Source organism: Vitis riparia, chromosome 7 (genome assembly GCF_004353265.1).
Source record: "Vitis riparia cultivar Riparia Gloire de Montpellier isolate 1030 chromosome 7, EGFV_Vit.rip_1.0, whole genome shotgun sequence".
Taxonomy (NCBI): domain Eukaryota; kingdom Viridiplantae; phylum Streptophyta; class Magnoliopsida; order Vitales; family Vitaceae; genus Vitis; species Vitis riparia.
The window spans coordinates 9,167,367-9,188,015 of record NC_048437.1 but is presented as its reverse complement, the minus strand read 5'-3'; the positions used below and the strand labels follow the sequence as shown (position 1 = coordinate 9,188,015).

Sequence of the window (20,649 nt, the reverse complement as noted above, 5' to 3'; positions counted from 1 at the left end):
AATAAAATAAAATTTTAGCAAAATGTAGGGATAAAAAGAAAAACCCCATAATCCATTCCCCAAAACATTAATTTTGTTTTTTTAGCATACAAATTAGACCCCATTGGAGCCCACCAAACAAAACCTAGTAAAGATTTGCCACGTGTCTCAACCTAAAGTCACCGTCAGATCCATATTCCGCAAAGCATACGATCCCAGCCATAGTGTTTGAAACCACCCGTCCCATCTCGACCGTCCACGAAACCAAAACGAAAACAGTTCCCCTAATCCGACGGCGGAGAGGCCTAAGACAAAAACTACACGTATATCTGAGAAGCACGCAAATAAATCTCCCAGTTCGAAAATCAAAACTCAACACGAAACAAAGTAACAAATCAGAATCTCTCTCTCTCTCTCTCTTGTTCTGTGTCCGATCTCGACTCAGTATTGGTTCGAATTCAACCTAGGGTTTCCAAGTACGACGTCGTTTCATCCAATTAGGGTTTCCACTGCTCTCGCCCTCGTCCACCTTCGTCAACGCTGCGCTTTGCTCTCTATGAAATCTTTCAATTCCGCGAATTTCTACATTTCGGAGTTGTTTTCGAGGCTCTGGGTGGGGAAGAAGGTGATATAGGAGCTCTGGAGGGTTAGGTTGTGGTGTTTCTTGAGAATTTGAGGTTAATTTTGCGGTTTATGAGAGTTAGGGTTTCATTTGAAGTAGTGGGAGAGAGATGTTCTATTCGCAGTTCATATTGGCCAAGAAAGGGCCGCTTGGGACCATATGGATAGCGGCGCATTTGGAGAGGAAGCTCCGGAAGAACCAGGTTGCTGATACTGATATTGGCGTCTCAGTAGGTCAGTTCAGTGCTTTCTGTTTGGTTCCTGAGAAAGTCTGCTTTCCTCGACTTGGAATTAAGCCCAATTGGGAAGCTTCTCGTTGGTTTCATTTATTTTCCTCAATTTGTTGGGTTTCTTTTACTTAGTCTGAAATGACGAGTAGTGATCACTAGAAGAATTTTCATGTTGTTCTCTGCATATTAAGAAATGTAGCTTTTTCTTTTATCTCATGCCATATATGATCATATTAGAAGCCGCTTTGATAAAAAATAACTCCTAGCACTGAAAAAACACCTATACTCAAGCCCTGTTTTTGGGCTGTTTGACTTGTTACCATTTGCTTTGCATTTATTTATTTTTTGATAAGCAAGCACATATATTAAAGAAGGCTAAAAAGCCGCAAAGCATACGGGGAGTATACGAGGCGACAATGGCCTCCCAACCAAAAAACAAAACAACCCAACCCCTAATTGGAGGCTAACCACTCCAAGAATCCTATTAGGGAATTCGACTCCATACCAATGTACATTTTAGCCCAACCCCAAATATTGTACACAAACGAAGTTTTTAACTTCTGAATTGCTAACACCCCCCTAAAAGCTAGCCTATTCCTCTCCTTCCAAATTGTCCAAAAAATGTACAGCGGAATGGACTTCCACAATTTTTTCCTTTTTTCCCCACAAAAGAGCCCTTCCAGCTACATAGAACCTCCTTTATAGATTTTGGAAAGTCCCACTGAACACCCCACAACACAAGAATAATATCCCACAACTCTTTTACCATTGTACAATGAATTAAAATATGATTGATCGTTTCCTCTTCACACCCACACAAGAAGCAACAGTTAGGGAGTTGCCACCCTCTTCTCTACAGCCTATCCAGAGTGAGGACCTTCCCCCAAGCAGCTTCCCAAGCAAAAAAAGCAATTTTGGTTGGAACTCTGTCCACCCAAACATTGCTATGAGGGAACTCAGCGACTTCAGGACTTGCCAACACACTGTACGCTTTCTTGACTTTAAACAGCCCGTCATCTCCTTCCTTCCAAATCACTGAGTCTTCCTCCAAAGTTACTCTATACTCCCTCAACTCAACTAACAAATTGCCCACCAAATCCAACTCCGAGTCATTAAAGGCCCTTAAAAACCTTAAATTCCACCCTCCTTGACCCGCATTTATTGAGTACCCGTTTTAGCTTTTTGGGAGCTGAACCATCCCGAATTAAACATTGGGAATCAAGAATTAAAAGTGTTTCCTGCCTTTTTTTTTTTTCTCATGAATCACATGACTTAATTGAAGATTACTTGGGATTCCATTTATACACCTACAATCTGCTGGGAATCCCTTATCTATATTCAGAAGAAGCTAACCATTGCTGGAATAAAGATTGAACATGGTCATTAATATGTATAATTTGCTTAGCTTTTCTAGCATGTAAAAAGTAAAACAATGAGTTGATGAAAACTAACATAGTAGTTGCACATATGCATTAATATTTATCAGTCATATACTGAGACACCAGCTGTAAGTATCTCTTTTCGCCAAGTATACGATATTTCAGTAGCTACCTTTTCTTTCTAACGTATAACTGCTGGGTTATCATAAATCTTTATCCCATTTCTGTACTGGTTAACATAAGATATACTTAGATTTTAGGATATAACATAAAAATTTTTGGTAATATATAAGAAACACATGCAGTGTAAGAATAAAGTATGTCCCAATGTGTGATGATTAGCATGAACAATATTGTGGCTAATCTATTGAGAAATTTCAACAAAAAAAGAAAAAAGAAAAAAGAAAAGTTCAAAGTGCCCAAGATATATGTCCATCTAATGTAACCGGTCTTTCAAAAGGCCAATGGGGTTTAAACCTCAAGGTGAGGCTCTGCAAATGAGTTTTGAGACTATAGCCTCACAAAAGGGTAATCAAGGCTGAAGCCTCACCTTGTTGAGGCTTTGTCCTCAAATATTTAAAGGTTTTTAAAGGGTTTAGGGCCTTTGTGATCCTTTCGTATATATTTGATATGAAGTTTAAGCCCTAATATTCAGTGGGTTTTGTGCTTCTGTGGGGGTTTTGGGTATGGATTTTATAAGTTTTTTTTTGGGTCAAGGGCTTGGGTTAAACCTTTTATAAAATAACAGTTTAGTTGTCTTCCAATTAACCCTTTAAATGAAGGGAGAATAAAAGAGATTGAAAAGAAGAAAGAGAGGAATTTTTAGTTGTTGTAATGTCTAAGCTCATATGTAATCATTATCTTCTTATTGATAGCTGAAGGAAAAATGTCATGGATGAAAAAGAAGAATGGGTGTACATACAGTTTTTTTCTTGATCGGAGTGGACATAACATTGATGAGGAGGATAATAAAATAATTGGATATGATTATGACTTCTTAGAGGATCCTACTAATGATAGTGATGACAACATTAAAGATTATTTGATGAAGCCATGAGAGAGTTAGATTTTAGAAGAGAAACAGAGAAATTAAATTAGAAACTTCTACTAAGAACAAATACTTAAGTTGGTTATTTCTTATTATTTATTATTTTTGTTCTTCTTCTTATTATTATTAGTATACCTATCAGAATTTTTTTTTTTTTTATTATTATTATTATTTTAAGTTGAGGCTTATGCTCATTCCACCTTGAGACTTATGTTTAGTTGGCTAAAATGCCTCAAGACCGCTTTTAGCCTTTCAAAACATTGAATAGTAGAGTTTATATGAAGTAAATTTAGTAAAAATTTTGACATTTCATTGTTTTATTTCATGATAAAATATACTTCTTTATTTCTTTCCTCATCATATTCGACAGAAAGAAGAATAACAGGTACCATAATGTGTAAACAATGATATGAATCTCTGACAATGGAAAACTTCAATTCTTCTCCAAATTTTATTCAATTAGTACTCTTCACATGTAAAAAAGGGGGGGGGGGGGGGGGGGGGGGGGTTGGGAGGGGTGGAAATGAATTAGGTTTAGAACTAGAGAGAGGAAGTGGAAGAAGCATAGAGAGAGGGAGGTAGGACTGCCATATTTTGTGGTCGAAGAAATGTCCCAAAATTTCCAATAGTGCTAAACAGTACAAAAAGCGAGTACCAAATTCATTAGTTTAACCCTTGAGGTTGTCTTTCTATTAGATGAAGCACCAAAACAGAAGATGGTTTTCAAGTTAACCAGGTCAACTCAAAATTGACTGGGCCGACATAGTGTGTGTCCTATCGTATCATATCATGCCATGCAATAAAACGTATTGTTTGTTGGGTCAACAAATATAGGTTTATTGGCAATTTGTTGAGTATTTTGGTAATTTAAGTAGTTAACAATTATAGACAAGATGGTAGGTTTGAAAAAAAAAATCTAATTATTAGCTCTTTATTAGGCATTCCAATTTCTGCCACCACCACTACAACAACCACTGCCATTGCCAGTGTCATGGATGCCCTGCATAACCACCTCTGGCACCACCATTATACCGCCATCATCTCCGTCCCTACCATCACCACTGTCACTACTGTTGTGAACTCCATGAATGAATGAAATGGAGAACTATCAGATTGACTTATTAGAGAGTATAGAAGGTGGAAGAGGTGTTGCAAACTCAGGAAGTGAATGAAATGGAGGACTGTCAGATTGGCCTATTAGAGCTTATAAAAGAGGTGAAGGAGGGGTTGACAGCTGGGAGTAATTCCTTGGTGCGGGATCTATCATAATGGATTTCCAGCAATTAAATAAGGGAAAATATCAAAGGATTGTGATGGAATTGAAGTTGAGGCTCAGTAGATAACTATCTAGGGTTCTTAAGACTCATGAATGGTTCCCCAATCTGATTTTCTGTGATTAGGTTGTAAAAGACTGATAATAAGCTATCTAAAGGAGTATTTATGTTTATATTACTGAAACTTTATAATCTTAGCCCTATGTTATTCTTAAAACCTTATCATCCTAACCTTGATGCTACTCAAATTGTCACATGAGTGAAAACAACTAAAACAAAAAAAAGAGTAGACAAAACAAAAAAAATACAAGTTGCTCCTCCATGCTACCTAGTGGCTCAAACTAAACTAACCTTGGTATTTTTATTATATTCCTCCTCTCCTTTTTGTCCCTCCTATAGTCGTATTTGTTTATAAAGAGATGATTTATTTATTTTCTGAATCAGAAAAAGTTCTGGATTGAAATACCTGTTTGCCTCTTCTTTACATGATTGGAATCTTTTATCAAAGAAAGATATATATATATATCTTTTCAATATCACATCGAGGAGTGCAATCTAATACTGTTGGCTTAATATATCTTTCCTTTTTTTGGCGCTTCTTGGTGGTTGTTGTATACATCGTGTGTACTTTGGTGCACCCTTTTTTTGGTGCTTTTCAATATTAATTCTATTTACTTAAAAATAAAATAAAATTGTTGGCTTAATTTATGTTCTTCGCCCATTTCTTATTAGTTTAACCTTTTAAGCTATTTGGTATTTTATGATGGTGCTTGACCTGTGGTTCCTTGATGTTTTGGATGCAAACCTCTCCATTTATTCCCTCGATTTTTTGGTCTATGGTTGTTTGCCTTTGCAGATGCAGTTTGGGGCTGCACATAAAGAGGATGTTAGTTTGCTATGCATTGTGGGCTCTTCATGTGTGGGTCGAGGTTGCATGCAAGAGGGGTTTTAATTCATATGCATTTAGTTTTTTGGGGAAAAAAAAAAATTAGAAACAATCTTTTTATTGTGTTGAAATAGGAAGTTCAAGGAAGAATGAGAAATCCTTTTAGTAAAAACAAAATCCCTATGCAAATTCTGACAAAAAAGGAGAATAAGCATACTAGTCCAAAAAGACAAATATTCTGTACACATCAAAATGGTTAGGACAATGTTCACTATACTTGATAGAGGTTAGTTGTCTCCAATTAAAGAAACCAAATATCTAGCTTCAAGCTTTGCTAATGCATCCATCACATGATTTCCCAAGTAAGAAGTCAAATAGAAGGAATATGCAAACTTTGAAGAAATATCATTATTTGACAATTGTGCACCATAAACAAGACTGTTGATTTAATCTAATAGGATGTTTTATGGGGATACCATTTCCATTTACATGTACACATGACTATGTCGACATGTGGTTGGTCCATATAGCAATCAAGCCCTACAATCAATAATGTAAGTCAGGAAAAAATTTATAGAGCTTCCTATCAAAAAAAGAAAAATTTATAGAGCTAAGATATATTCACTCCATCCCTTCCTAAGTTGATTTACTGCTAGATCTTGTTGCTGTGTCGCTTTTGCTTGGTTTATTGGTTTTCTGTTCCTATATACTCTTTAGTGACTTTTGGTTTGAAGAACATCTCATCTTTCCTTGAAATTCCTAATCATTTAGTGAATTATTTGTTTCTGATTAAAATTTAGAAACAGGAGAATTGGCAATTATTTGTTGAAAGCTATATCAATCAGCTAGACTGCTATGTCCTTGATGTATCTAAGACTGGATTTTGTTTCTCAGTGTGAGTGGACATTCTGTCGTGTTGGTCATTGCAATCTTGGTATACTATCAGTTCTTTTTTTAAGTTTTCCCTCTTGTGCTCTGTCATCAATTAGAATATAATTTGGCTGTTGATTATATTTTCCTTATTTTTGATAAAAAATCTACATGGGTAACATAAAAGGGAGGTAAAAAGGTTTTCCCATAGCAGAAAGCCTTTTGGTTTCTCACTAGTAAAAAAGACATAGCTCCAAAATTCAAGTGTGCATGAGATTCTCAACAAAGTTGGCTAGATAGGAGGCTGTTGATTACATTTCTTGAATTACTGAAAAAGCATTAAGGTAGTGTTTCTTCTAACAGACAAATAATTTCAATGTTACATTTAATTATTTTCTTGAGACTTCACTTCTGCTTTCTTTATTATATCTCTCATTAATTTAAAATGCACTTCTTACTCATCTAACATCTACCGTTCAATTTTTTTTCTTTCTCAACAGATTCAATTCTTTTTCCTGATGTACCAATTGCACTACGTTTGTCCAGCCATCTTCTGCTGGGTGTGGTGAGGATATATTCTAGAAAGGTTAATTACCTTTTCGATGATTGCAGTGAGGCTTTGCTTAAGATAAAGCAAGCTTTTCGCTCCACTGCAGTTGATTTACCTCCAGAAGAATCTACAGCACCATATCACTCCATCACCTTGCCAGAGACATTTGATCTTGATGACTTTGAGCTGCCAGATAATGATATTTTTCAAGGGTCAGTTCCGAACATTATTCATTTGTATTTTAAGCTAAAGATTAAGTCTGGTATGCACGATTTTTTTTTTGTATCTATAATCTAGAAAACATTGTTGATAGTGCTGATCATGCAATGATCTATATGACATAGATAATGGGTCACATCTAGAAGATTCCTGATTAAAAGGTTCAGGGTTAATTGGTTAATCATGATTGTCTCTACTACTTACCTTGTTTGACCTATCAAATATTTATTGCTTTATAAAAAATGTGGTTGGTTATCATCCCTTGGCCACATTGACATTAAAAGTAGAACATCTTGTGGGTGTCCGGGCGTGGATTTACTTCCATAGCATAATTTCTGGATGTCAAACCTTTTCTATTATGCTTCTACAAATAATCCAAGCGTTTACAGTTTTCATTTGGTTTAACATTGATTATGCAAAATCATGCAGTAACTATGTTGATCATCACGTTAGCACAAGGGAGCAGATTACACTTCAAGACACCATGGAGGGTGTGGTCTACTCTACATCACAGTTTGGACTGGATGGTTAGTTTTGGGTCTTGGATGCCTTTTTTCTTTGGATGATATGACAAGATGGGAATGATTAATTATATTGATGGTTCTGCACCTGGTAAATCTAATTCCTATCATTTTATATTTGATTTCAGAGCGGTTTGGAGATGGTGACACTTCTCAAATTGGTCTAGATCTTGATGAGGTAATTTTGTAGTATTTTCTTATCAGTGTCTAGAAAGACATTGAATGAGGTCAATTTTCTTTGAATCAAAATGATTAATTGGCTATTTCCATTTTATATCAATTAGTTGTCCCTCATAAGGCATGTTGTGTTTAAGAGGAAACATTTTAATTGAGGAAAACATGAAATGATGACAGATGCTTCACTAGCATTTAGTTGTTGCAGACTTGCAGTAACTTCTAAATTACTGGTAAGCAGTGACTAAATTAGGTTCTGGATATTTTTTAATATTATTGACAATGGACAGGGTAGGATGAAGGTTTTTTTAATAGCTATATCTTTTGAATGAGTCATCCAACAGGCACGGAAGAAAAATACTTGTGATTTTATGAATAGCTCCCAGTGCCACTGTGTAGTTCTCATTCAAAGGAAATAGTGTGCTCGTCCTTCATGCAGGGCATGTGTGCATAGGAGGAAAGTACCCAGGGTTTTGCTAGAAGTTATACATAATTGCCATTCTGTAGTCAGATAACTCATTTGAAGGAGATACTGATGCTCTTCCTCTTGTTGTGTGTGTGTGTGTGGAAAATCAAGTTGCAGACCCTTGATTTTGCAAAAAGTTACTGGGTAATGCAGTGTGTAATCAGATAATTCATCAAGGAGCTAATGGTGCTATTGCATTGTGCATGTCTAGTCAGATAACTGATTTTTAAAGGAGACACTGGTGTGCGTGTGCATATATGTGAGGGAGTGTACAATCAGGTTACAAACCCATGATTCTGCAAAACTTATAGGGTAATGCCAGTATATAGTTAGATAACTCATTTGAAGGAGATGGTGGTGCCATTCCTTCATTAGTGTGTGCGTGAAATCAGGTTGCAAAAATCACATCGCATACCTATGATTTTCCAACAAGTTACATGGTGATGCTAGTGTGTAGTTGGATAACTCATTTTGCTCATTGTGTGTGCCATGATTCTTCAAAAAATTAGTGTAATGTCAGTGTGTAGTTAGATAACTTATTTGAATGAGATGGTGGTACTCCTCGTGTGTATGGTGTGTGTGTGTGTGTGTGAAATCAGGTTGCAAACTGATTTTGCAAAAAATTATAGGGTAGTACCAGTGTGTAGCCAAATAACTCATCTATAGGAGATAGTGGTGTTTTTCCTCCATGCACACATGTATCAACTCAAGTTGCAAACCTATGATCTTGCAAAAAATTACAGGGTAATGCCGGTGTGTGGCCAGATAACTCATTTGAAGGAGATATTGGTGCTATTCCTTCATGTCCTTGTGTGTGAAATCAGGTTGCTAACCTATTATTTTGCAAAAAGTTGTGGTAAAGCCAGAGTGGAGTCAGATAACTCATTTGAAGGTGACAGTGGTGGTATTGCTTCAGGCATGTGTGTGTGCGCATATGTGGAATTAGGTTGCAAAAACAATATGGTTGAATTTTCATTTTGTTTCCTTGAATTATAGATAAAGATCTCTCGTCTCTCTCTGGGAAAATAAAAATTTATGAATGAAGCAAAGGAGTATAAAGAAAGGGTACCTATCCTCTAGATCAGCCCAAAAAGAACAGCAATGAGATGAAATCCTCAAACTCAGAAAATACCTTAGAGCCAACCAAAAAATTTCTGCTCCATATGTATGGCTTGTTGCAAAATTGTCATTTAGAGTTGAATTAGGAGGCTGTTTTGTCATATAAAACCATGATTGATGTACATGTAAAAGCCACCCAGCCAAGGGCTACTGTTTTTTTTTTCCCTAAAATGACTTGGTCACCGGCACACTGAATTCAGAGGTTATCTGCCAATGAAACCTCATATTATAGATAAGAAAAAGAATCAAATTCAATTCATCTCAAAATTTATCCAATCTTGTGCTAGTTGGTACCATGTCATTGTATTTTACATGGAAAAAGCTACTTAAGACAGTGATGGAAATAATAGATTTTTTGCTAGTGGTTTAAAGGTGTTTGATGTATTTGGAACACGTAATATACCATCCCCTCTTAATGGGTATACAATACAGTCAAATTTACTCAAGTACCCAGAGTATTTTCCATCATAAATAATGGATAAGTGAGCTTACTATAATGGAAAACAATTGCTGTTTTGCCAAAAATGATAGTGCTCACAATTGAACTGAAGCACATGCTTACTTCTGTTTTCTTTCTGTGGTTTGTATTGTGTACATGATCAACAGGCCTGTTTTCATTTTATCCATATCTTGAACCTGAGTTTATTGTTCTTGGATTGATGACAAACAGGATTTGTTTTTGGACAAGGTTTCAGCTCCTGGACATGCTGGAGTTCTGTTGGGTTTGGAGTAAGCCCTTTTATCTATGGTGTTGCTATTAATTCCCTTTTCTGTTTCTTTAGTAGCGTGTAATATAAAGTTTCTCCTTATGCATACTATAGTATAACTAGTACTTGTAAAATGCATCAAGGAATGCTAGACTTTGAAAGAAAAGAATTTGAAGTGCATTTATCAAGTTCAAATTTGAAGTACCTTTGAGTTGGCAGATGAGAGCTACATTCTGTTATCTCATTGTTAATGATATATATTTTTTTTCTTTGCTATCATCATGTTTAATAATTTTCCTATCAAAAAAAAAAAATCATGTTTAATAATTTATTTTGGTAAGATGTAAGATATATATCCAAATGAAACTTGGGGTTTGTTACCATGATTAGGAGTGTTGCAGTTACATGCTGCAAGTAGAAGAGAAAGAGTCATTTTTGAAAGGAGAAAGGAATGAAAGTATTATATCATGTTATGAGAAGGTGCAGAGTTGCATGGTACTTCTAACATATGAGAATGCCACTCTCACCCAAGAAATAGCTGATGTTTGACATGAATCCAGCTGGATAATCATCGGTTCTAGATTTATTTACTAAATGTTTTCGTCTGGACCATTATCCATAATTTTATAAATCCCAGCATCATCCCATTATTATGGATCCAGACTGTATTCATTTAGTTAGTGCGCCTTTTCTTGTTGATCTTCTCTAGTTCAGAGGTGGATTCATCAAATGGTGATTTCAGCTTGTATGTGTGTCATCTTTTGCCGCCTCCCATTTGAAAGCTTTCAAAGAAAGAAGTGGTTGGTTGGCCTGTTAATGTGATGGTAGATTAGTTTCTACCATTTATTTCTTATTGTGCTCTCTTCACATTACAACCGAAAACCTTCGTAATAATGAGGTTGTTATCTTTAGGCCATCCTTGATTGGTGGGTTACTCTGTTATTAATCTGTAGAAAGATGTGAAACACTAAGACTTTTCTGACATGCATTATTCATATTCTGTGCTTCCAGTGCTGATCCTCAGGCATCTGTCCACCCAATTATACCTCTTCAAAAAGATGTAATTTCAGAAGCTACAGCTGCTAATGGCCTTGGAAATCAGGTTGACTATAATTCTCAAGATCCAAAAAAATCTTATGACTGTTTTTTTTCTTTCCATTTGTATATTTTTTTTTGCTGGTCTATTGTTGTTGTTGTTATTGTTTTTTTTTTCCCTTTTTACTTCCATCAATTTTCTTAGTGGGAACAGTGCAATTTTTATTCATGGTATATAGGTATCATCTCAGTCTAATTATGATTTTTTGTTCCTGAACAGATTGAAGGTCTTGCTGCAAGTACTGATGTCATGGAGTATGCTCAGGCCCCATCCACTCCTGGATTAGTGGAAGAACCAAACTTGTCCAGTGTGCAAGAGGCTCTGGCCTGTGACGATCATTTGGAACCTGAGGATCATAATTTGACAGAACTAGTAGCAAAAGAGAACCTAGAAAATGCTTCCAGTGTGTCAAGTCTTCATTATGGGGATAAAGTTGCTGCAGATTGGACTTTGCTCAATGATACGAATCATGATGCTGTTCTCAGCATACCTGCTGATGAGAATGGGTACCTTTTGGGTGAACAGAAGATCAAACAAGCAAAGCCACAAGGAGATTCGCCATCTGTTGCAGTGACGGATCAGATATCATCAGGTAATCCCATTTTAGTGTCTTTACTTTTTTCAGTTCTAGCTCAGCAACTAAACCCATTTCTCTTGCATCAGAATGTTCAGTTGGGAAAGCTGCTGCACCAGATGGCATAGACAGGGCGGAAGATATGCAGAATGGAACTCTAAGCAACCATGGACCTGGAATTCTATCTGTTGATCAAACCCATGAGGAATTTGAAGAACCCCATGGGTTGGATGAAACTGTAGGGAATCCTATTTTCTCTCATGCTGCCTCTGATTTGGAGGACCCTTGTCATAGAGAATGTCCTGGGACTGAGAATATTTCTGAGAAATCTATTTTAACTACTTCCTGCCCACCAGTATTGGAATGTATTTCAGAAAATGATAATGCATCGCTTAATCCAGATGTATCAGCATCAAATGCTGCAGGTTCATATGAATCACCTGGTAGACCACACCTTGAAAATGTCGAGGCTCAGGCTTTGAATTCTGTAGTTCATGAAGAAATGCCACCTTGTAGTGTGGATGTAGTTCAGGCATGCAATTCGCATCTGAACCAAACTGATTTGTCATCTCTTGGAGAGACATCTGGAAGGGAGGAGGAACCCCTTTCTACTGGAGTTTCCACTGATGTGCAAGGTTTGTTTTAACAAGCTTTATTTATATAATTGATGTCACTTGTTGCAGTACGCTTTGTTTTGTCAGTCTATGATACATTCTAATTTTCCAGGTGAAGTGTGCCATGCTACTGGGGTGTTGACTCCAGTTTGGGAGGAAAACCAGATATCAATACCCACTTCTAATGAACATATTGAGGCAGATCGTAGCAAGTTAGATGAGAAAATGGACAATGTGATCTCAAGCGATGCTCAGTTACTAAAAAGTTCCACAAATTCTGATTTGCCTGCACCTGAAAAATTGCTCTCTATGCCTGAAGGGCTTGTTGATCCACCAAATGATTTCCTAGTGGAGTTGACTCCAGATAAAGTGCTAGAAGGGAGTGAGGGAGATGGTGCTGCCATGAAAAACATTTCAGGAAAAAAGCGCAGTTTCACAGAAAGCACACTAACCTTGCACTCTCTAAATTCAGTCGAAACTTTTGGGGTTTCTAAATCCAGAAAAACTGCAGAATCAATTCCTGATGATGATGATTTGTTATCTTCCATCTTAGGTATTAAACTGGTTTCCTATGTCTTTGTGGGTTGTGTGCATCGTTCTGTATGTTCCTAAGTTAAAGAGAGCTACCTAGCCTTATTGATCTTTGCCTATAAATAGCAAGTGATTGGTTAGAGTGAGAAATGGATCATTCTCTCATTGGATTTGTGAGTGTATGATTCCATTAGTATATGCTATTGACTGATTTGAAATATTCTTGCTTCAGTTGGAAGAAGATCTTCAGCATTGAAAATGAAACCTACTCCTCCACCTGAAGTAGCATCTATGAAACGCCCCCGGACTGCAACCCGGAGCAATGCATCTAAGAGGAAGGTGCTTATGGATGATCCCATGGTCTTGCATGGCGAGTATGTTCTATTTTTTATGTTAATCAATTTGTTTACAATCCCATATTTCAGTACTCATGGTCATGAATCTAATTAGTGAGTAGTACTTTGCTCTGTTGGTCAAAATAATTGTCCCTTCCTACTACTAGAGGCAACAGGCCTTGTGGGTCTTATAATCTCGTCTTCTCATTGAACAGGAGAACATATGAAACTCATGGTATTGGAAAAAGTTTTGTAGTTCTTGCAATATAGATTTACATACCCCTCCTTTCTCTCCTTGTAACTGCTTATAGACCAAGCATGCAAGTATAGTGTCCTTTGATCTTCAGTGGATCAGTATTATAGTAGTTGAATGATTAAAAGTGATGCATAGTTGGCCATGCCCTTGCATAGGGAATGGCCAAGTAGCATCAGGCTGAAAAGTGCTTTCCTTTGGTTACCTTCTTCATTCTGGAGTGTTTCTGTTCGCTAATTTGCATATTGCAGTTAATTTTAAGTTGGATTTTTTTTTCTCTTTTAGTAAAATACTTACAGACTTGCCCCATTTTTCCCCCTTCTAAAGCACAATACGGCAACAATTGACAAGTACTGAAGACATACGCCGTGTGCGGAAGAAAGCTCCTTGCACTCGTCTTGAAATTTGGATGATTCAGAAACAATTTTTGGAAGATGAAATTTTCAGTGAACCCATATCCACTGGTGAGTTTGTGGTGCAGAAATTTAATTTTTGCATGTGCCTTTTATTCTTAACTGAAGGATTTCACTTGTAGTCCATCTTTGATATACGACATTGATTTATATAACTTTAAAAGAAGCTTATTATCCACAAATATGGTAGTAAATTTTTTTTCCCTCCCTCCATCCTCTCTCCCCTTCTTTGGTGGGCAACAATACAGGTTTTGATGTTGTCCCACCTGAAGAAGAAACTGAACCAAGATTTGATTTTTATGATTGGGATAATATCTTTTGGTTATATGGGTCCTCTTGCCTTAAATGGCTATAGCTTCATTAGGGCTTATCTCCCAGGTGGGATGTCTCAAGGCAGAGCCTTTCACATGTGTGCTCCTATTAGCTAATGCATATTTATTGTAGCTCCATGACTTTTGGTGTGTATATATTCACACCCCCCATCCACCCCAACAAACCAACAATAATTAGCTATAGCTTCATCTGGGCATATCTTCCCTTTGGGACATATCAAGGCTAGTGTTGTCAAAAGAAAAAGGCAATGTCAAGGCAATAGGACTTCTTTTAGCCAAAGGTAAAAGGCGAAAAACAAGGCGATAGCCTGACTATAGTAAGGTGATTTAAAAATAAAAATAAAAATCATATACTTACCCACTCGATACATAAGCGTCACCTTCTACAATCAACACTACTAATTTTTCATTCCTCATGGTGTTTTATAAAATTAACTAAATTGTAAAAAATATTCAGAGTGTTAAATATCATACCCTCATCTTAAGAAATATCATATTGTTTAAAGAAATTCATCCAATCCAAATGCATATTATAATTTTCTAGACATCTTAAAAATCAAAATGAAAAAACAAAATAAGAGAATAAACATCCTTAAGATCATCATAGTCATCATTGAAATTAAGTTGTCATCACTTCCATTAAGATTAAGATTAATAGCCCTTCATCTCATTATCACTATGATTGATAATATAATATTTCATCTTATACTGTTTTTAATCTAATGTTAGATTGAATTAAATTACAATCTAAGTATGTTTAATCTTAACTCATGGTCAAAAGTGGGCTCTATGCCTTGTGCCTTATCCCAAGGTGACGGCCTCTTTGAAGCCATCTTGCCTGGGTCTTCAAGAGGCTACTTTTATCTACCCCGCCTAGCCTAGTGGCTCAAGCGATCACCTTTGATAATACTGATCAAGGCATAGTCTTTCACATGTGTGCTCCTGTTAGCTTGTGCATAGTTTACTGTAGCTCCACTTAGTCCACTGGACTTGCCAGAGGTCTTTTTTGAAACATGCAGATATTATTCAATTCTGGACAGTTGTGGTTCCACTTGGACATGAATTCATGTGAATCTTGTATCCTTGTCTTTTTCTGTTGTTGGGTAACACAATAGATCTGTGTCTGCTAGTGGAATTGTTTTTATATGTTTACAAGTTTCCTGCGTGCTATTGTTTTTTGCAGGAATGTCAGCAGAATTGATGTCTTTGTACAATGAAACATATGACCTGAGCACAGTCAGGGTCTTTGAAAATAATGCTTCTTCAGAAGCAGCTAAGGAAATGGAGCTCTCTGTGAAGCCAAATGTTACCAAAGAAATTGGAGAGGAAGGAAGTGTAGAATCTTTGGCAGTTAGAAATGATGGTGAAGTGGAGTCTGCTCAGTCCCTCGTGCAGACTGAGAACCAGCATGGTGAAGACCATTCCTTAGGCATCCATGATAATGATACTCAAGTGAAGACTTTACGATGTGAATTTTTTGGGGAAATAGCTGAAATGGAAATCGATGGACAGAGCATTGCTGTTGCTGATGCATCAGATCGTGATGCCACTCATGGGGTTGATTCATTGTCTACTGCTGGTCCCATCTCTGGAGATATTTGTGACTTGTCAGTGGGCTCCATGGTCCAATCAACTCTTATGGAAAAAACAAGTGGTGCAGATTCTACTCAGCTGATAGATGAATTGTGTGTATCATCATTCAATCAGAGGTTGGATGCCATTTCTGTAGAGAGGGATGCTTCTGCTGTGGATTCAAGCAATGGTAAAGGAGTTGATACTATTGAAGTTGCAGAAAATAATAATGACAACATTGTTGGAATTGGAAGTGAATCTAGGCAAAAGGGTGAGCCTTTGATGGAAGAAACTGTAGGCATTCAAACAGTTGAAACCGGAGAGGAAGTTCATACAGTTTGTGCTGCACCAGCTGACAATGAAAATTCTTCACTTGCAACTGTGACTCTGGAAGCAAGTGGATGCAGCAACTTGGTTGTTGTAGCTGAAGACCAAACCACAGAGGAAATCATTAATTATAAGTCAGGGATTGTAAATGATGTTGAAGTCCTGGATGCTGAATTGGGCTATGATGACAAAAACCCAACCTCTAACTCTATCTGTAGTGAAGAACCTAAAATTGAATCTTCATATGCAAAAGAAATCGATGAGGAAATGAAAAATGCTTTCTTCAATGGTGAAGAAAATATTCCCTTGAATGATATTGAAAAACCAGTATTTCTGGAAGCTGAATCACATACTGTTGTGGATACAGAATTCTCAGCTATTGACCATTCTGCCATTGAAGATCATGGTGTAAGTTGTGCAATTGATTCCCTTTCTGATTTGAGTTTTTTGGTAACAGTTTAACTGGTTTATTTTTATTATCACTTGTCAAATATTTGAGTTTTTTTTCTTGACATTCTTCTCCTTCTTTTCTTTCTTAACTGCATACAATCTAAAATAAAATTGGCATATAGGAGCAAATTTTCTCCTTCCTGTTGCACCTCTAGTCTTTTTCCCTTTTCTCGTCCTTTACAACTTATTTGGAAATATTATGTACATATCATTCCCCTTTTCATGGATGAAGATTATTGTCACTACCGCTATGCATTTGCATATCATTAAGTTCAGTATAACATAAAATTCTTACATATGTTCCACACATGCGTTTGCAAAATTGTTTTTTCAACAGGTTGTTTCATGTCACCACCACTATGCATGTGGTAAGTTTAGGAAAGGGGAAAAACAGTAAGAAAAATGATTTCTTATGTTTGGATATTATGAAAAGTACTAAGAAAAAGAAAATGTTAACAAAATTGATTATATATATATATAATGTAAACAAAAATTATTTTCTTATATTTGGATGCTATGGGAAAAGATGAGGGAAAAAAATACTAGAGAAAGAAAACGGTAAAATGTGAAAAGATTTTGCTTCCCACTTTTCTAAAAAATGTGAGAAAAAAGTTGGAAAGTTCCTGAATAATTTAATTTTCTTTCCTTAAAACTTTTTCATGGACAACCAAACAAGAAATTTTATTCTAAATTTTCTTTGTCTTGTTCTTTTCTTATGTTTTTTCTATCCATTTTTTTTTTCTTCACACTTTCTAAGAACCAAACATAATGTTAAAGACTTTCCTCAGTCTGAATGGTCCACAGTTCATTGGGGGTTACTAACGTTTCTTTTCTTAAGCTCATAGATCACTTGGGAGGAGTTCAGGTACTATGAGCCCTTCATCTTTGTGTTGTGTAACTAATGCCCTTGATGTATTTTTGTATGTACAAGAGTTATATGCTCTACTAATTCGCATATCAAATAACACACACATAAACACCAAAAGAGAGAGAGAGGGAACAAGAAGAAGAGGAAGAAGATCATTTGCTTGTGAAAAAAATGATAAACAAAGATGTGCAACCTGTTTGTCTGGTCATAGTTTCAGCCAGCTGACATTTTAACTAATACAGCTAGCTCTAACCAATTGGCCATTGTGAGGTATCTCCTAAATACAGTTTTTGGTGCATGGTGCAGGATTTTGCGAACATAACAGTTGGGCATGATACAGGTTCACTTCTCTCTCTTTCTTTTTGCTCATGTTGATTTCCAATTTAATATTACTTTTTATTGGTATCCTTAATGTTTCTTGTCCTTTTAAAACCTGATGTAAGTAAATTACTCAATGGTGCTTGTTTGCTGAATGAAATCTAATGAGTGGACTATCTACATATTTGTTTGTTAGGCGTGAGATTAATTTGGGTGATCCTTGTGGTGACCTTATAACTTCTGAAGCCTAATAATTATTGGGAGGCCTTTCAAATCATTTAGGTTTTTTTTCCTTTAAGTATTATGTTGCTTGGAACCTTCATTTTGTACGGGGACTGGAAAATACCTATTGGATGAACCATGCTCATCACACTGCTGTTCCTTATCTTAAGAAAACTTGTTCTGTTGCTTGTGTATTTACTTGTTCTGTTGCTGGTGTATTTGATAACACTTCTAAAGTTTCTCTATGGTTGATAAATTACTTTTTCTGGCCTTTCAGAGTTTCTGAATGTAGATGATGATGAAGTGGCTGATGATGACGACTATATGCCTTCTGCTGAAGAAAATCGCTTTCTTGAGAACAGTGGATGGTCTTCCCGCACCAGGTGTGAGATAATATCTGATCAACCTTTGATTTGCCTTGTAGTTTAAATTTTTCAAATAGAAATTTTCCATTATCTAACATCTGATTCTCCCTGTGTTGTTTTACTTAAAATGTAATTAGAGCTGTTGCCAAGTACCTTCAAAACTTGTTTGATAAGGAAGCTGAACATGGAAAAAAGGTTATTCCAATGAATAACTTATTAGCTGGCAAAACTCGCAAGGAAGCATCAAGGATGTTTTTTGAAACATTGGTATGTTTATCTGAACTTTCTTCTTTAGACCAAATTGAGAAGTTAGGGTATATTTTACCTTTGTTTTTGCATCAGCTACTGGGTTCTTGGAGTTCATTATGGTACCAAATATATTTGCTGGATTTAGGAGAGGAAATAAACAAAATAATAATAAAAATAAAAGAGGGGAAAAGGGGAAAAACAAAATGCTTTCTTGTTTGAGACATGTCCTGACATGGAAATTAAGAACAACTAAGTTGTCCCCAAAAGACCTGATTTAGCACCCTTTTTCCCTATCTTTGGAGGTCTGATTTGTAATGGAGCTAGGTTTGAAGTTGACCCTACTTACCGAGTCAGGTCCCAACTAGAGCCAATTTTGAGTTGCCTAATCATTTTGGCCAATTGTAGCCTGCATATTAGAGTTCTAATCAATAAATATGATATCACTGGAGAGCTCGGATTACCAGCAGGAATAAAAAAGGAATTTTATGGAATTTATGTTATTATAAATACAACTTTTTTTGTACTTAGAAGGATAATGCAGTTAGTGGGTTCTTTGACAAAGAGAGAAGAAAGCCTCAACCAAAGAAAACAAGACCAAAACATAAAATAAAGTAGAAAAAGAAAAAGGAAAAACAGTTTGAGCCTTTAAGGACATGGGTGTCAATTTTTTGTGTGATGGGCATGTATGTTAGTTTTGTTAAAATGATGAAAATAAGCGAGAGACTGTTTTTGCAGGTACTTAAAACTAGGGATTACATACAAGTGGAACAGGAGAAGCCTTTTGACAACATTAATGTAAAGCCCCGGGTAAAGCTCATGAAATCAGACTTCTGATCCCTCCCCTCCTCCCCCTTCTCCAACAGAAAGAGTATAGGACTTGGTCACCCATATATATACCCAGTAGCCCTCCTCCCCATGTAATTCCATTTGGCGTACGCTTGGAGATTATTCATCTCATCCCTCTTTAATCCTTCTTTTTTTTTTTTCAATAATATTCTTTTTCTAAGTTATGTTTTTTTTAGGTCCTATGTAACTCCAGTAGTAGTTCTTTTAACAGTGGGGTCTAGCGCCGCCTGCTTGTGTACCATCTTTAATTAGCGATTCTAGCAGCAACAACACTAGTGTTGTAACGAGGACATCGAATTTATATTTATATAAATATATATGTATATATCTGTAAAATTAATTACACCATTACCAATTGAATCTGTCACTATCATCATCATTATACCCCTTTTTCTTTTTGGGTTTCACAATGCATGGTTATCATAAAACAATCTCACTTTGTGTATATCTTCTGTTTGGAGTTGCATCTATAATGTTATGTAATATCATACATATATCATATAGCATCTATGGCCTGTTTATATATATATATATATATATATATATATATATATTATTTTATTTATTTATTTTGGCCTGAAGTTTGAAGTTCAATTTTTTCAAGTATAGTATTGTTTTTTGATATTTTGTCTGAATTACGAGAGTAATTAATTTCGAAATGAAATTTAAAACTGAATGTGGATTACAAACAATTACAAACTTGAAACTCCAAATGGAATTTCATACAGGGGAGGAGTTTTTGAGTTCCACCTTCCTCACTCGAGAGTTTGTTATTTTAATCCATCGTCGTGACTTGTGAGAGTAGACGACAGAAAAAAGGAGATCCATTTATAAAGGTGATGGATAGAATACTTGCTGTACATTGCAGTGCACAACATACATAAATACATGCAACACCCGTGAACTTGCCCTTTGTTTTCCATTTTTCACCTGGTCGCCTGTCGAGAACCGAAGAGCAGAAGATTGAGAGGCCGTTCCGCACCAAACTGAAACACTTGGTGTAACATTTCCACCATTCAGAGTTGTGGCCGGTTACAGTATCCCTTCTCATCCACTTTCATCTCTCTAGTGGAACTAATAATAGGAAACTTTACACATACAAGTGTTAACCTTCGACCAAGGGCTTGCATACGTTACAATATAAACGTGGTTTGGGTTCTCAAGCTCACACATCCTTTGCTGCATGTTAATTATTGCTCTATTGATTTTTGGAAATTTTGTAGAGTTTTTACACCACACTG

At 36.2% G+C, this 20,649-nt stretch overlaps 1 protein-coding gene across 2 annotated transcripts; it reads left to right on the top strand.

The window, feature by feature from the left end:
* The first annotated feature begins 353 nt into the window (after positions 1–353).
* Positions 354–19,772, top strand: LOC117917762 (sister chromatid cohesion 1 protein 4). Of its 2 annotated transcripts, XM_034834142.1 has the most exons (16): positions 354–834; positions 6,788–7,049; positions 7,486–7,583; positions 7,706–7,755; positions 10,007–10,065; positions 11,055–11,145; positions 11,359–11,731; positions 11,803–12,348; positions 12,440–12,880; positions 13,091–13,232; positions 13,774–13,910; positions 15,375–16,498; positions 17,715–17,748; positions 18,226–18,331; positions 18,451–18,580; positions 19,298–19,772. In XM_034834142.1, the coding sequence occupies exons 1-16, from the start codon at positions 711–713 to the stop codon at positions 19,394–19,396; spliced, it is 3,816 nt and encodes a 1,271-aa protein (XP_034690033.1). In that variant the 5' UTR covers positions 354–710; the 3' UTR covers positions 19,397–19,772. The 2 variants fall into 2 exon arrangements, with proteins under 2 accessions (XP_034690033.1, XP_034690034.1); XM_034834143.1 differs by lacking the exons at positions 354–834; positions 6,788–7,049; positions 7,486–7,583; positions 10,007–10,065 and having other exon boundaries at positions 7,733–7,755.
* The last annotated feature ends 877 nt before the right edge of the window (positions 19,773–20,649 follow it).

Excerpts from the sequence above, each read along its gene's own strand:
- LOC117917762 (XM_034834142.1), top strand. The coding sequence starts at position 711 with ATGTTCTATTCGCAGTTCATATTGGCCAAGAAAGGGCCGCTTGGGACC. Across the intron at positions 12,349-12,439 it reads AGTTTCCACTGATGTGCAAG|GTGAAGTGTGCCATGCTACT; the intron begins GTTTGTTTTAAC and ends CTAATTTTCCAG. Across the intron at positions 17,749-18,225 it reads AACAGTTGGGCATGATACAG|AGTTTCTGAATGTAGATGAT; the intron begins GTTCACTTCTCT and ends CTGGCCTTTCAG.